At 44.1% G+C, this 16562-nt stretch overlaps 1 protein-coding gene across 2 annotated transcripts in view; it reads right to left on the minus strand.

Annotated features, from left to right (window-relative positions):
• Window positions 1-3885: 3885 nt before the first annotated feature.
• The window catches only part of RAP1GDS1 (Rap1 GTPase-GDP dissociation stimulator 1), a 95288-nt gene continuing 82611 nt past the window's right edge, over window positions 3886-16562 (minus strand). For both annotated transcript variants that reach the window (XM_066574017.1, XM_066574016.1), the window contains 4 exons: window positions 16033-16172; window positions 12163-12289; window positions 9700-9828; window positions 3886-4517 (listed from right to left, as the gene is read on the minus strand). In XM_066574017.1, coding sequence (XP_066430114.1) covers window positions 4390-4517; window positions 9700-9828; window positions 12163-12289; window positions 16033-16172 — 524 coding nt within the window. In that variant the 3' untranslated portion in view covers window positions 3886-4389. The remainder of the gene's footprint in view (window positions 4518-9699; window positions 9829-12162; window positions 12290-16032; window positions 16173-16562) is intronic.

Below are 16562 nucleotides of genomic sequence, written 5' to 3' on the forward strand. Positions count from 1 at the left end.
TCCGGGACGTAAATATACGTCCAGGAGCGGGAAGGGGTTAATGCACGCATTAATGATGGTAAATAACCTAAAAGACTATGCTGCCTATACAGTGTAGGCTCTGAGGGCAGTGTATGGTTCTACAGTTAGCTGGTTCAACGTGTTTCTGCCGTGCGAACAGCTCTATAGGAACCACAATAGAACCGCTCTATCAAAATAAGAGGGCAGAGCAAACAATGAACTACACTCTGCCCCTGCATCATGTGAGCAGTTGGGGAGTGTGCCACTTACCTGGGAAAGAGATGACAAATCAGATGCCCTATGGTAAGACAAGTCAGGGCCCTGCATTGCAGTTTGGTTAGAAAGGACATGCTGAGCCCTGTACATCATTGAAAGAGCCTGCAAAGCGCATGCTAACATTGGAACAAAACCATGGAGCAATGCAAAAAGCTAGCCCGGTCTGTCTAATTGCATTTTGCTTTACACCATGTAGATGCCCGGGTGTGTGTGTGTCACCTACCTGTGGATGAGAAGGCGCCAAGATGCACTGTGGAAATAAGGTAAGCCAGTGGAGGCAGTGTGATGTGCTGGGCAATGTTCCGCTGAGTAATTGCAGGTCCTGGTATTCACTGGACGGTTCTTTGACATCTACCACCTACTTAAATACTGTTGCAGACCAAGTACACCCCTTCAAGGCAACGGTATTCACTAATCGCAGCAGCCTCTTTCAGCAGGATAATGCACCCTGACACGCTGCAAAAAGTGTTCAGGAACGGTGTGAGGAACATGAGAAGAGTTTAAGGTGTTGACATGGCTTTTAAATATCCCAGATCTCAATCTGATCAAATATGTGTGGGATGTGCTTCCTACACAGATGCCACCAGAGGGCAGTGGTGTACAGCAGCTACTCTTAACGCAGACCACAATCAAAAGCCACATATGACCTCAATTTTTTTGTGCAGTATAGGATTAAAATGGGCAGTGCAAGTAAAAATTATAGATTTTCTTCATTTTAACACAAGTCAATAAAAGTTACATAATCACATTTGAGATACAATTTAGGAACAGGATCAGACTAGATTATAAATAGAAATATAAGCCACAAACGGAGCACAAGTATACAAATAAAACTAAATAGGATATATGCTTGCTGGCATCTCATATCATGAAATATTACTGCAGGAAGCATTTAGATGGTCAAATTAATGAAAGGTGTAAGTGCTATATATGTCACAAACCATTACAGCCTGCAAGAGAAATATTGCGACAGTTCCTAATCCTCAAAACCAGTAGCCTCTGCAAACACCCACAGTTTAAGGCCCAATGTCCACCGGTGGGTTTGATTTGCAGACGATCCGCAAATCAAGCCGCCCATATGGATACATGGGCATCCGCAAATGAAAAAGCATGCAGACGTGATTTGCAGACCTTCTGGTCCGGAAAAAAAAATTACAGCATGCTCCATTTCAGTACAAATCTCGCACGGACTGCTTCTATTGCAGTCAATGGAAGCCATACAATCTGCGGCCCATCCGCAATTCAATTGCGGATGGGCCGCGGATACTGGGGGAAAGGTGACGTTTAAAAAAAACGAGAAAAAAAAACTGTGCATGTGCGGCTGTGCGCTGGCCGGCACTACCCCAGGGGAGAAAATAGAAGACCCGGACGAGTAAGCAGAAGAGCCGCACTGTCCTTGGCCGCAGGCAGGGTCAGATTCCGCTGCGGGCTCCCGAATGCAGAATCTGGTGGACATGAGTCCTAAGGCTGCTTTGAGATCAGTACTATAACTCCATAGTTGGTCATTTTCTGACTGTAATATGGAGATAATGGAAATCTATATATCTATTTACATGGCCGTGTTTTAAAAGTATAGCATGTGTTAGATTTGTTTGTTTTTGCCTCCATATTTACATTCATTGGTGACCGCAAATACGAATCAAACAATGACTAAGGGCTCATGCCCACGGCCAGGTCGGATTCTGATTGTGAAATCTCGCATCTGAATCAGACCCAGCTCCCCACAGAGACCCTTACTCACCTCTCAGGATCCGCCGCGAGCGTCTTGGCCGGCAAGCATGGGCAGTGCAGGGCACGACGCGCTGGGCTGTGACGCGGATTCTCGTGGTACTTCCGCAGTGCCCACTACACGGAATATCATGGACGGTTTCCATTGAATGCAATGAAAGTCGTCGGTGCGATTTTCCGCACAGAATAGAACATGCTGCGATTCTCCCCCGCGAGTGGAAAATTGCAGTCGATTTCCGCTCGTAGACAGGGGAAAATCTTTTAAGCTGGCATGTCTATGGACAGACATTGTTTTGGAATTCGCGTCGGACGTCTCGCCACGAATTCCACGCGAAAATCCATCCGTGGGCATTAACCCTAAAGGTGCTTTTACACGGAATGCTTATTGTTCAGTGTAAATGCATGCAGTGACTGAACAACGAATAAGAAATGTCCGCAGGTAAACAAACTGGAGAATGACGGGTTATCCCAATAATTCTGTAGCATTTCAAGCTGTCAGATGGATAAAATATCGCAGCACAGAGCCCAATACTGCTGCATTTAAACGGGTTCTGGCATTCGAAAACAAAAATTCTATACTTACCTATTCCTCCCCGCCGATCTTCTCCTGTCTCCTGCAGTCCCCTTGGTCACCTCACCTCCAGCCAGATGATTCTTCTTCCTGTGATGAAGCATACATTGCCGGCATTCTCCTTCCTGCAGGGCAATGTACGCTATGTCAATAGTGATGTAGCATTCATAGCCTAGCAGGGAGTGCCGAGCTATTGCCATTTCTCCCTTGGACATCCACTCTGCTCCAGCTCATGACTCAGTTACCCAGTTTATAGGGTTACGAGTTCCCTTCCCTGAGAGTGAAGTCATCCCAGCACTACTGATGAAGGGGTTTTACCCTAAAACGCATTTATTAGCTGGATTTTAAATTTGAAAATTCTAAATAAAACGAGAAGTGGGATATTCATCTAATTGTTGTGGTTCCTTTATTGGAACCTCTGGAGAGTTGCGCCTACACAACAGATTTTACTTTTAGCATATCCTACCCTCCGACCATCGGTGGGTTAATCTGGCTGGCAGCACCTCCTGTTGTCTACCAGATCCAATCTAAGCACTTTAAGACCAGGGTATCTTCCAAGGCTTTAGCTCCAGTCTTCACTGTGGGTTTGCTCCACTTCTCTCTCCAATTTCTCAAGCTATTGCTGAGCCTGCACATGCCCACTGTCTCTCTGCAATAGTATATGAACACTCTCGGCGAGACAGCACACATGCAGTCTCGGCAATTGATTAGCATTCCTTCCTAGGCAGTGAACGTTACATCACTAGTGACAGCCTAAACTGACCTGCCGGAGGAAGAATGCAGAGAATGGATGCATAATAACAAGAAGAGGATTTGACCGGCTGGAGGTGAGGTGACCCGGGGTACTGGAGAAGATCAGCGAGGAGAAGACGCAGTAAGAAGGCTGAAAAGGAAAGAATAGGTAAGTATTGATTTTTTTTTTTAAATGACAAAACCCCTCCAAATCACTCTTGTAGCCCTAGACTAATACTTGGAATCTAGTGATCTTATAGTGAGGGACCTCAACCTGTCTCATATAATAGTGAATGGCGACTCCATAAGAAGGACTCTTCTTTATTTTAGAAATGTGAAACAACATAGTAAAAGGCACCATGTAAGGCTGTGTCCACGCTAAGACGCATTTCGGAACTAACTGTCTCCTTGGTCACAGACACACACTATGGATAATTAACCTGTCAGTAAGTACTTGGAGTTAGGAGGAAGCAGGAGCTCTGGGAGGACATACAAACACACACACTGCAGATGTCCCTGGTTGGGGTGAAACCTAAACGAAGCATCATCAGGGCAGTGATTAAAGCACAAGCACGAAATAAGAGGTCATTTGTATTTTATTAGTTGACTCTGGGCATTGTACCACAAGTTTGACAGCAACAGGCAAGACTAGTGAATGAGTGGCAATACATTCCCTTCCTAGCCTGCAACCAAAGCACCAAAAATGGAGCTGTTGTGACTACATATGATAATCCAATTCCAAAAAGAACTGGCTGTTTCCTGTATTGTCCAGACTCTAGTAATACTCTATTATGCGGTTCAGGGGTGTTATAGGGTCAGTGAGTATCACTTTTACATTAGAGGACTACAACATGCACATATTCCCCTTGGAGGTAAGCAACAAGTATACAAGGGAGACGGTAATGAGAAGAGACCGGCTTAGTTTTCACCTTTCTGTGCCTACGATTGTACCTACAGCAGTTCATCTGTTTCTGTGGCAACATAACACACATGCACAAGTGATACAGTTGGTGGGGATATGGCTGGGGCGCTGCACAGGAGACAATGGAATCAGCAGGATGGACGATGTGTGCCGATCGCTCTCAGCTCTGTACCGTCAGCTTCTGCTCTGTTAGCGAGGCCTGCTGGGCTACAGTTTTGTTCTCATGGCTCCGTAATTTTGATACAACGTCCAGGAATGCCAGGCTTTGGACTTCCTTATGCAGGGGCTCTGTAAAACAACCACCAGAAAGATTTCAGAAGTTCAGGACAAGTTTTTAGAATTCCAATTAAATTGCATCTACAATTCTGTACAGTATACCGCTACATACACACTTTGTAAAAATGGAATCCAGGACCTAGGAGAAGTTGTCGTTTTGCTGCAAAACTCAGCATGCAGTTACATCTCAGGCACATATACAAATGATTAGTGTTGTGGGGTGATTAGATGAACGGTCTTGTCACCGGAGGCCATAAAAGTGTTTCTACCCTTGGCTTATAAAAAGGCTCTCAGAGGCCCCTTGTGTGTAGTGACCTCTTCTTCCGCTTGTGTAGAGCTTGCTGACCACTAGACGCCTCTACGAAGGCAGAGAAGAGATTTTGCCAAGTTACCAGAGTTTAAAAGGGGGCGCATTATTGGGATGTGAGAAGCTGGATGGTCGGATTGATGAATTTTCGCCACCTGGGCTGTTCTAATCACATTGTTAGGAGGTGTTTGGAACCAGAGGTGACCGGGCTCAGGATGTTCTCAACAGACCACCGGTAAAGAGGATCATCTGGCAAGTAAAAGCAACTCTGTTTCATTGTCCACCACCCAGAGAACAGGTGGCACCATCGTTACAGGTCGCCGTGCCTCTCAGAACCATTTCCAGGCGCTTGGCTGATAGGCATTAGATCTCATAGCGCCCATTACACGTACCACCTTTGACACCCACCGTATGCAGTGGTGTCATGAACAACAAAACTGGAGTTCTACAGAGTGGAACCGGGTTGTTTTCAGTGACCAAACCAGGTTTAGTTTGGTCACCGACGACAACAGTGTTAGTGTCTGGAGACCGCGGGGTGAGCTCCTCAATCCTACCTCAAAGGAGCCTCCACAACATTGCCACACTTCCGTGGTCCATCCGGTTACCAGTTTTATTGTCATTAGAACATATATGGGACCATCTGAGACACCAACTTAATAATAATAATAATAATAATCTTTATTTGTATAGCGCCAACTTATTCCGCAGCACTTTCAGGCATGGGATAAATGCAAAACAATACATTGGGTTAGACACAAATGGGCTGAGAGTGGTACAGGAGGTGCAGGGGTTGGGGAACACAGGCAATAGGAAATTTCATGTACAGATCATTTATTAGAAGGCAAACAGGGTGGAGCACCATAGGGAGGGGCGAGGGACTAGGTCAAGAGATTTGGTATGCTTCCCTGAAGAGGTGCATTTTTAAGGCACGTCTGAAATTTCGTGCATCGGGAATTGTCCGGATTCCTTGGGGTAGAGCATTCCAGAGGATGGGTGCTGCTCTGGTGAAGTCCTGTAGGCGAGCATGTGAGGTGCGTATTACAGGGGTGTTTAGTCTGAGGGTGTTAGCCGATCGGAGTGAGCGGGCTGGGTGGTGTACTGACAGTAGGGAGGCAATGTATGGTGGCACAGCACCATGCAGAGCTTTGTGAGTGAGGTAGAGTGAGTTTGCATGATCTAGAGGCTCAGTTACAGCAAACCTGGAGCAATATGCCGCAGAATACCATACAGAACCTGTATTCCTCCATGCCTGCCCGTATCACATCTTGTATTCAAGCTAGAGGTGTATCCAGGGTACTAGAGTCTCCATGCCCACCTGTATCACATTTTGTATCCAAGCTATAGGCGGTACAACAGGGTACTAGAGCCTCCATGCCTGGCCGTGTCACATCTTGTATCCAAGCTAGAGGCGGTACAACAGGGTACCAGAGCCTCCATGCCCGCCCGTATCACATCTTGTATCCAAGCTAGAGGCGGTACAACAGGGTACCAGAGCCTCCATGCCTGTCTGTATCACATCTTGTATCCAAGCTAAAGGCGGTACAACAGGGTACTAGAGTCTCTCTACAAGGGGTCATTTATGCACAATAAATTCCCCTAGCTCTGATATTGTAATCACTTACTTAGATCAACGTTACAATCACACAGATAACGTTTCATTTTATTCGAAAAACTCCTTCTAGTTGCTCGATTCTTTTTGACAATGAGTGTATATCTACAAACGTAAAGTAAATAATCATATAGGCTAACAGACAGATAAAATAAAAGTAGAAAAAATTACATTAACCCCTTGAGTGGCACACCTGGAAATTTTCCGGGACGAGCTCCACTACTCATAGCAACATAGCCCGGAAGATTTCCGGGCTATGTATCACTATGGGAGCTGCAGAGCACAATGCCACAAGCTGTGACAGTGTGCTCTGCCTGCACAGACCCACACAGAGCAGTGCAAGGGCTTTGAAAAACCAGCAGAAGATATTGCCGATGTGCCGGCAATCTCCTGCTTTGTTTACAGGTTGCCATAGAGACCATCGGCTTGTCAGAAGCAAGCCGATGGTCTCTGTGGCAGGGAGAGCTTGGTGCTTGGCTGTGAGAGGACAGCTAGGTACCAGCTCTTATAGCAGAGATCAGAGAAAACCTCCGATCTCTGCTGTGTTAACCCTTTACATGCTGCAGTCTATGTGACTGCAGCATATAAAGGGCTGTCACTGCAGCATGTAAAGGGCTGTCACCATCGGACGCCCGGAATGTGATCAGGGGGTCCTGATGGGTCCCTGTGGAAGTCCCCTAAAGGGACAAAAAAATAAATAAATAAATATTAAAAAAAAAAAAGTTAAAAATTATAAAAAAAATAAAAACACTTGTCTCCCTTTACTTTGTAAAAAATCAAAAATAAAATCACACATGTGGTATCTGTGTGTCGTAATGACCCAGAGAAGGAAGTTAATACATTATTTAACCCCTTAATGACATGGCCCCTTTTTTTCTTTTTTCCCCATTTCTTTTTTTCGTCCCCCCTGTTTAAAAAAATCACAACTTGTCCCGCAAAAAGCAAGCCCTCACATGGCCGTGTTAATGGAAAAATGAAAAAGTTATGGCTCTTGAGACGCAACTGCAAAATTTGTTGAAATTCAATGATTAGACCATTTTAAAAAACCTGCCCTGGTGGGCACGACAGGGTAGTAGGAAACCCGCCACTCAAGGGGTTAAAGGGGTTGTCCCGCGAAAGCAAGTGGGGTTCAGCACTTCTGTATGGCCATATTAATGCACTTTGTAATGTACATCGTGCATTAATTATGAGCCATACAGAAGTTATTCACTTACCTGTTCCGTTGCTAGCGTCCCCGTCGCCATGGTGCCGTCTAATTTCAGCGTCTAATCGCCCGATTAGACGCGCTAGCGCAGTCCGGTCTTCTCCCTGGTGAATGGGGCCGCTCGTGCCGGAGAGCTGGTCCTCGTAGCTCCGCCCCGTCACGTGTGCCGATTCCAGCCAATCAGGAGGCTGGAATCGGCAATGGACCGCACAGAGCCCACGGTGCACCATGGGAGAAGACCCGCAGTGCATCGTGGGTGAAGATCCCGGCGGCCATCTTACTAAGGTAAGGAAGAAGTCGCCGCAGCGCGGGGATTCGGGTAAGTACTAAACGTTTTGTTTTTTTTTAACCCATGCATTGGGTTTGTCTCGCGCCGAACGGGGGGCCTATTGAATTTTTAAAAAAACCGTTTCGGCGCGGGACAACCCCTTTAAGGGCTCTAGTCCACAACCGTGTTTTCCCCATGAGGCCTTACACTTAAAGCGAAGCTCCATTTTTGAAGAACGCTGACCATATATCAACTCATTTAAGCCAACTTTAATGTCTTTCTTGAAATGTATAAATATGTGTTGCTGCATGGCTATGGTTAAAGGTATTCCCATCTTAGGCCATGTTCACATCTATGTCAGAGTCTACGTTCGGCATGGAATCCTGGATTAACTACTACTGTGCTACTTCATCTTGGAACATTTCTGAGTGGATGCTAGACAGACAACATTATAGTCTATTGGGTCTGTTCGGCGCCATCCAGGTCCGGCACTTGCATTTTTTCTGTACTTTGGCTTGGAAGACGGAGTGCAACAATGGAAGAGAATAATGCTGGATTCACGCAGCTGTATAGCAAGCCACATTGCATACCCTATTCTCATCTGTAAAAAAGAATAGGACACGCAGCAATACTCTTTTCATAATATTGGTCTGTGTGAAAAATCACTTGTGTGTATAGCTGTGTAAGCGAAAAACAGGTGAGCTCCAATATAAGCTAATGGGGAAACTGGGGAGAGTCATTCTACACGCAAATGAGATAGCTAGCGCCTGCTTAATCCAGTGAGATGGGAGTCGAGGACCCAAGTTCTTGAGGGGATGGGGTCTGTATTTATCGCACATTTATGGCAGACCTTGGGGATATAACATAGATGTCTAAGATGGGAATAAGAATCTCTCTTTAACAAGCAAGGTTGTTATGGACGGAACTGATTGCTGAACATTCATATGCTAATGAGAATCCAAAGTGGGGCAAATACATTAAAAGCAGCTTGTGGATGGTGGTTTTCATACAGAATGAAAGATTAAGAACAAATAGTAATAAAAATACGAAATATATTATGCTATATTATGTATACACACATTACTGGTTAACAGTTTTGGAACACCTCAAGTTTTTTTTTACATTAGCATAGTTCAAGTCCAGCAAATAATGAAAAATAGTTTAAAAGTTCAAAAGTTAACAACATAAAAATATTATGACATTGTAACCCGAAATGCAACAATAGTCTTAATTTATGAATTTAACCCAAGGGCTTTTTTCAGGGAACATATCAAGGGCAGATTGCTGCAGCACAAAAAGCAAATTATGGTTTGAAATCGGATTCAAATTATTCTTACAGATGTCTCAACTTTTGTAGATGACTTTCAAACCCTCTGATTCTATATACCCAGTGTTGGAACAGACTGCATTACATCCTCCAGGGCAGAATTGGGACAGTTCTGCTCTTCAGGAGTATTATAATGGCAAGAAAAAGGCAATTAACCAAAAGCAGACAATTATAACACTCAGAAGTGTAGGTCTGTCCTATAGGGAGATTGCCAACAAAGCCAAGATGGCAGTCAGTACAGTTTCCTGCACCATCAAAAGGCACTTGGAAACTGGAGGAAACTAGTCTGGCAGATGTCACCTGATTTTGTAATGGCCTTTGACAAGGAGAGAAGTTTTTGAGAGAGTCAACAGTTTGCATGATCAGTACATCAGTACTAATTAATGCTGCTACTTCAACATTTAGAAGTGTGGTATCTGTAGACATTTCCTCATATTAAACAGTTACTAGGATACTGAATGCCATTATGTATTGCTTACCAGAGCCCATGACAGCACAGATCAGAACCATAGAATTGTATTTTATCTCTGGAGCACTTCTTTCATCTGATAACAGTCTATGCAAAACCTGGACTAGCTTGGCACTTTCTAGTTCACATTCTGCGCTTTCTAGAAGAGATGAAAAGTAAGAGGGTCAGTAACAGAAAGACAACATACAACCACTTGTCCTTAGCATGAAGATAAAGAACTCTACAGCAGATCCAAAGAGGCCACGGACTATTCATAAGGCCTCATGCACACGACCGGATTTATGCTGCGGAATCCGGAGCAGGTGTCCACCTCCGGGTTCCGCAGAAATAACCCTCCTTAGCATGCTATGGGAAAAGGATTCTTCAAGCACATGAGAGGAAACCGATTGCAGTTTCCGTTCGTGGATGAAATATTACATTATGCTTAATTTCCCCGCAGCTCCCGCACGGATGGCTTCCGTTGAAGTTAATGGAAGCCGTCCGACCCACGGCCTGTCCGCGGATTAGGTGGGAAAAGTAGGAGTTAAAAAAAAAAATCTGTAGTGCGCACGTCTGACGGCGAGCTGTGGGGACCATCCGAAGTACAGAGAAGCCGGAAGAAGACAGGTCTGCGTGGATGCTCTAGAAGACTACTACAGGCACGCAGGGTCACCCGTCCCGGTCAGGGTCAGATTCCGTAGCCCGAATCCGGACCTGCCGATTCAGGAGAGCGGTCATATGTTTGCTCACATTATGTTGTCCGTTTCATAAGGTTCTACTGATATTCGTACAATATCTAAAAGTGTGCTAATAATTACCCAATTACTAATTTTCTAAAATAAAGGATATTTGTTAATCAAGATGTACCAACATTTTGGTTAATCATTTTGGCACAACTTTTTTTTTTGAGCTTCTTTTTCTGCACGTGATCGTGGACTGAAGTGGGCATATAAACAATATCACACAGTCAGAAATGTATGCTTCTATTGACCAAATAGGCTTGTATTGCTCGATTCAATTATTACATTAATATGAAGGATAGAAATCCATCTCTAATCACACAAAAAGGTGTCCCATACTGAGCTGGACTGATGGGAGGGCAGCAATGTACATGAAGAGCTGGTGAGAACGCCTGATAAGACAAGGATCTATGTCAGTCCCTTAGTTCTGGCTATTCCAGTATCCGTCCAGAATAATTTCAAACTTATTTTTCCTAGAGACACTGGGCTGTAAAATGGAAACAAGCTGCACTTAGTTAGGGAAGCTTTCCAGTAAAGTTGTGACTTGTATAAAGTCATCGTTTCCTGAGTTCTGACTGGATATCAAAACCTTTCAGTAGTCCAGATGCTGATAAGGATGCATCGAGTATAAATACATCGCCGAGGAACCGTTCTCTCATATTTAATGACAGTCAAGCAGATCAAGCTAGGTGTTTAATGTGAAAATCACCTTGGAAAGGCAGAGACCAAGCTAAAAGCCTTTATAGTTGGTGAAATCTGGAAAGTACTGCAGCAGACAGGTGTTTAGACTGTCTAGAAGATGAAAAACAGTCTGTCATGTTACACTCAAGGGGTTCCTCCATCACAATAACAAAGCACATCACTAGGTTTATTAGGGGGGCTTCCAGCTGAGCCAAGTGTCGATCCCTAAAACAAAAGGGACTGTGCTTCGTCTGGCTTTTTTTCCCCCCAGAAGCCGCTTCAATTCCGTTGATCCAAGGATTATTCTGACTGCCATTATGGAGTCTGGAAGGAATCCCCCCCCCCCCCCCCCCCAAATGGGCCAAATTGGCTTTTGCCTCATTGGGGTTTTTTGTCTTCATCTGGATCAATAAGGGTGTGTTGGAAACAGGCTAAAATCCTTGGGATTGGCAAGGGGTCCCAGTGCTTGGACCCCCACAATTGAGCAAATTATGGAAAATCCAAACAAATGCCATGATCACATGATCATGGAATAACTCCTTTAAGACACTGGGATATATTATTATATATAAGTTTTTGAGCAAAAAGGAATTCCTGCCCCCAAACACATAAATATTGTATATATTATATATGAGGAGCGTTTTTCCAAAACGAGTCAAGTACATTTTACAGCTTTCGTGCCTTAAGATACGGTGTGAATTCCTTTGCTGCTGTCTACATGTCTACAAGGCGATATTTAAGTAGTTATTTCCAGATGAATAACAGTTTTATTTAATACCGTCAAAGCAAAAGAAGTCATGTCCGCAGACGGTGGTGTAGGTGTTCTCTAAAACAATTTCCTGTGACTTCCTTTTTGATAAATGCTCCTCAATACACACACATTTATACCTACATATACAATATATTATATATGCACACACTACGCTTGTATTGATGCATCTCCCTGTAAATATGATCTCTGCACCTCTGAAGTCCTAGAAAAAGGAACGGATTTATGGATATAATGCTGAACAAACCAAGTGCAGCATCACTGAGTTAATAACCAGAAGGAATATATCCTTTAAAATACTCACGTAATTCTAATGCTGCTATTAATCCCAGAGCAACAAGTGCCTCATTCTGCATTATTACATGCTCGCTGGTTGCCATGGTGACTAAGTGCTTGATGCCACCACTTGCGACAATGGTTCTAATTACATCCTATGGCAAAGAGAAATCAGGCAATGAAAGAAAACAAATTTGCATGAAATCGCTATCCTTTTGATAAACAGTACAAGTCTCCAATGGTCAAATAATAACGAATATGAAAGCGGCATTCTTCTGTACCGCTGCTAGAAGGGCCACGCATCAGTAAGGGGCATTTGCTTCTCTACCCTACTTGCAGTAAAGCATGCGATGGGATCCAGGACTCGGACTGCTGTCGCTGGTGTGCTTTTTCAGAATAGTCCTGCTGAGGGGAAGAATTTGGGGTTTCAGTCCTGATGTCTGGGGTATCAATGAAAGGTCCGTTAATAATAACCATGAGGAAATAAAAGGGAGCGGCGTAAGGTGCGGCCTCCTGGGGTCTTTACAGTATGTTTGGGCTTCTACAGGGGGAATAAAAAAGCTCCATATCTGAATGGAAGAAAATAATTGCTCCGGGTGCTACATCTGTATTGCTTGGTGGTCAAGAAGAAAAAACGATTAGTTTACAGAAAACCGGAGGGACACCAGTGGTTTTTCTCTTATTTAGGAGCCCCCCCCCCCCACACCCCTTGGGTCTTCTTGCAAATTGTGACTGGTAAAGATTTAGAGGATGACTAAATTCAGGCACATCGCCACCAAATATATGCCTGGTGTCATCTAGGGAGACACTGGCATCACGCAAACAATGGGTTAACTGGGAACCGCATGAGCTATCCTAGTAGGATCTCATATTAGTTGTCACTTTTCAACTGTCTTCTCAGTAAATGATGAACAATTGTCACTTTCTCAGCAGGTTCTGTTAGTATGAAAGTGCATGTTGTCAGTCGCTGACTCACAGGAGACGACTAATAAGGCGGCAGATCTTCAAGGTTTACAAAAACATCCCCTACACAGGAACAAGAAAAAGGCCTATGTATGTGTATGTGAATATAAAAAAAGGAAATTTGTACCATTACTTTCGAGCTCGAGTCTTAGTAAGTACAAGTAAAGTATTTAATAGGTCAGGGACAATGAGGGAAATTTACTAAGCCCGGTGCTTCTGAAGCCAAGCTTAGCAAGATGTCCCCAGCACACACTGCGCTGATTACATGAAGAGGTACAGGCCTCAGAGCATCCCCCAAACATCCCTACGCCTTTACAGAAATGTATGTCCGGTCCCGAACACGGGGTACATTTCTGGCGTAATTTATGTCAATTTCTAAAGTAAATTACACATAAATCTGTCAGTCCGGGAGCGGCTATGCCCTCTACCCACAAGCCAGTCCAGGAGCGGCTATGCCCTCTACCCACAAGCCAGCCCACTTTTTGAATAAGTGGCAGGACCGATTCATAAGGCTGAAAAGTCACAAAATTTTTGCATAAACATCACTTGCTCAACATTTCGCGATTTTTCAACGCATACCACACAGAAACAAAAAAAAGGTATGCAAAATACTCAGAAGCGAGCCATGCCAATCAATCATGAAAGGTACTTTACCAAGAAGTGTCCTTGTGCCGTACGTTTTCATACATGCACGTTTACAAATTAAAGCAGTGATCTGACTGGTAGCCATAGACAACCTGAACAATTTTTGATATAACAGGTTTATTACATGAAAGCCAAAAAGGGGTTGAGCAAACTGGTCACTTCTACATGGCGACTGAAGGCAGTCACCCAATTACTTCCAGTCTTCCACGAGCACAAGAATTCCTTGTATATGACAAAATTAAATGTAGCTTGGGACAGATCTGCTTTAGTGCTTCCCCTGCCGAAATACAAGTCGGATGAAAATATCACATTTTAAAGAAACAAAAGAAAAAATGGAGCACAAAGTATGATTTATAGACAGTATTGAAGGGCTTTAGCTGTAGCTTCAGTGGTATTGGCTATCTAGTATGTATGGGGGGGCAGCCTGTCATCTGCTGGTTAAGGAAAGAATGCATGATCGGTTGCAAGCTTTCAAGACAGCATGGGCCTGCTCCTCAGGCATTATGCAGGCCACCAAATGTCTGAAGAAGCGGCCCCAGCTGTCCCGAGAGCTCGCACCTTTACTAGCGGTCATTCCAGTAAGAGCTCTGAGCATATTAGCCCCCCACTCAAGAGCTTCATACTAGTAAAACCAGTATCACAACACCACAGCACAGCAGGCATCTCCTGCCCAGCGACTCAGGCTCTCCAACTGTGTTTATAGAGTTATGGCCATATGTATTGGCAATACTGCAGCCACATGCTGACCACAAAAGAATGCTGTTTATGGACGGTATAATAGTGTCACATCACACACAAACATTTCTCTACAAAGATTTGCTGATTATGGATTTCTTGTTTCTTTCACTTACTTTGAGTTGTATGTGGCTCCTGGACCATCACTCAACATTAAAAGTGGCTCACAAGGTACAAAATGTTGGGAACCTTTGCTTTAATCAAATAGTGTGCTTGCAATCTGAACAAAAAGTTAGTTATAACTAAGTACTACATTTTTTTTCTTACTTTTTCCACCACTATACAATTTAAAACCTTAAAAGGCCACTCCACTGATTCCCCCCCCCCCCCCCCCATTCATTATGTAACTAGCCCCCCGGTATATATATATATATATATATATATATATATATATATATATATATATATATATACACTGTATATTCCGGCGTATAAGACGACCTTTTAACCCCGAAAAATCTGCTCTGCAGTCGGGGGTCGTCTTATACGCCGGGTATACAGTGTCCAAAAAAAAAAGCAGTACTCACCTTCCACGGCGTTCTGCGGCACTGCTGCAGGCTGTTGCCGACAAAGCATCGCTTTCTGGATGCGGGGCTTGAAATCCCCACCTCCAGAAAGCTAATGCTGTGATTGGCTAACTCAGGCGTCAGCCAATCACAGCCATTCAATGATGTCATTGAATGGCTGTGATTGGCTAACGTAGGGCCAGCTTTCATTGTCTGACGCTGCCCGAGTTAGCCAATCACAGCATTAGCTTTCTGGAGGCGGGGATTTCAAGCCCCGCATCCAGAAAGCAATGCTCTGTCGGCAACGAGGAGGGAGCGACAGCCTACAGCAGCGCCGCAGATTGCCGCGGGAGGAGAGTACTGTTTCCCCCCCCCCTACACCGTATTCCCGGCGTATAGGGCGACAGTTGGGAGGTTGTCTTATACACCCAGTTGCCTTATACGCCAGAATATACGGTATATATTAAGCTATTACTTTGGTTAGTTATTCCTTTATATCTGAAACCTCCTGTAGTGCTTCTCCACAGGTGGGTCATAGGGTCTTATTCCGACCGCCTGACATTTACTTGGCTTTATTTTTTCCTCTAAGTAAGTGTCAGTTTTTTAGTCACCAAAATGGAACCTACCACAAAAGCTCTTTAGTGGGAGACACAAACTCCTATCACAGTTACTGCCGATGAATAGAGGCTACTGTCACAGTTATAATGAAGAATATGATAGTTCAGCCTCTTAATTGTATACTTATGGTCTGTAGCTTATTTAGGTGAATACAGAAGATACTGATAATTACAGTATCCTCTCAGCAGACAGAGATGGTACAAGCTCTAGCGATTCATGTGATGTTGTGCTGATGCACCATGGCATCGATGTAGCACAGAACAGTGAAAGAGAAAGCAGGGAGAAATCTCAACATCAAGATTGAGTCTTGTAAGTATCACACAGGAGGCTGCACTGCATGGAGGGGTTTGCAATATATATAGGAGATGTCCACAGTGTGACAATCAGGTAAGGAAAAATGTGTTTTTGCCAGAATGGCCTTTTTAACTAACCTTTGATTTACTGTGTCGTATGAGAGCAGAGAGCAGCCTATTTGATTCTCCCATAACTCCAGCATGGTCTTTGGCTTCACACCACTCTACAAGACGTTCAACAAGTTTGGTGTTCTTCCCTAGTTGTTCAGCAGCTTCAGCTAAAGAATGCAGAATATAACATGTTAAGCAAGGTTAAGCTTATGACAGCATCAGACTACATCAAACTCAAAATATAGGTCTTAAAAGGTTATTCCAATGTTACAGAATGAAAGCATATCGTAAGGATATATCATTACATTATGCTCAGTTAGGGTGCCTGCACACGAACGGAATTTCCAGCGCGTTATTTTAGGCACATTATCTGCCCCAGACCACAGCCAATATACTCCTATGAGGATCCGCAGTTGTCCCCAGACGGACGGATTTGTATCGCGTTTTTTCACGCGCGTGAAAAAATCTGCGACCTGTTCTAATTTGGGTCGGATTCTGCGCGTGAAGCCTCCAATACAAGTGAATGGGTGCGTTTTTTCACGCAGTACATCCGCAGT

Source organism: Eleutherodactylus coqui, chromosome 7 (assembly GCF_035609145.1).
Source record: "Eleutherodactylus coqui strain aEleCoq1 chromosome 7, aEleCoq1.hap1, whole genome shotgun sequence".
Taxonomy (NCBI): domain Eukaryota; kingdom Metazoa; phylum Chordata; class Amphibia; order Anura; family Eleutherodactylidae; genus Eleutherodactylus; species Eleutherodactylus coqui.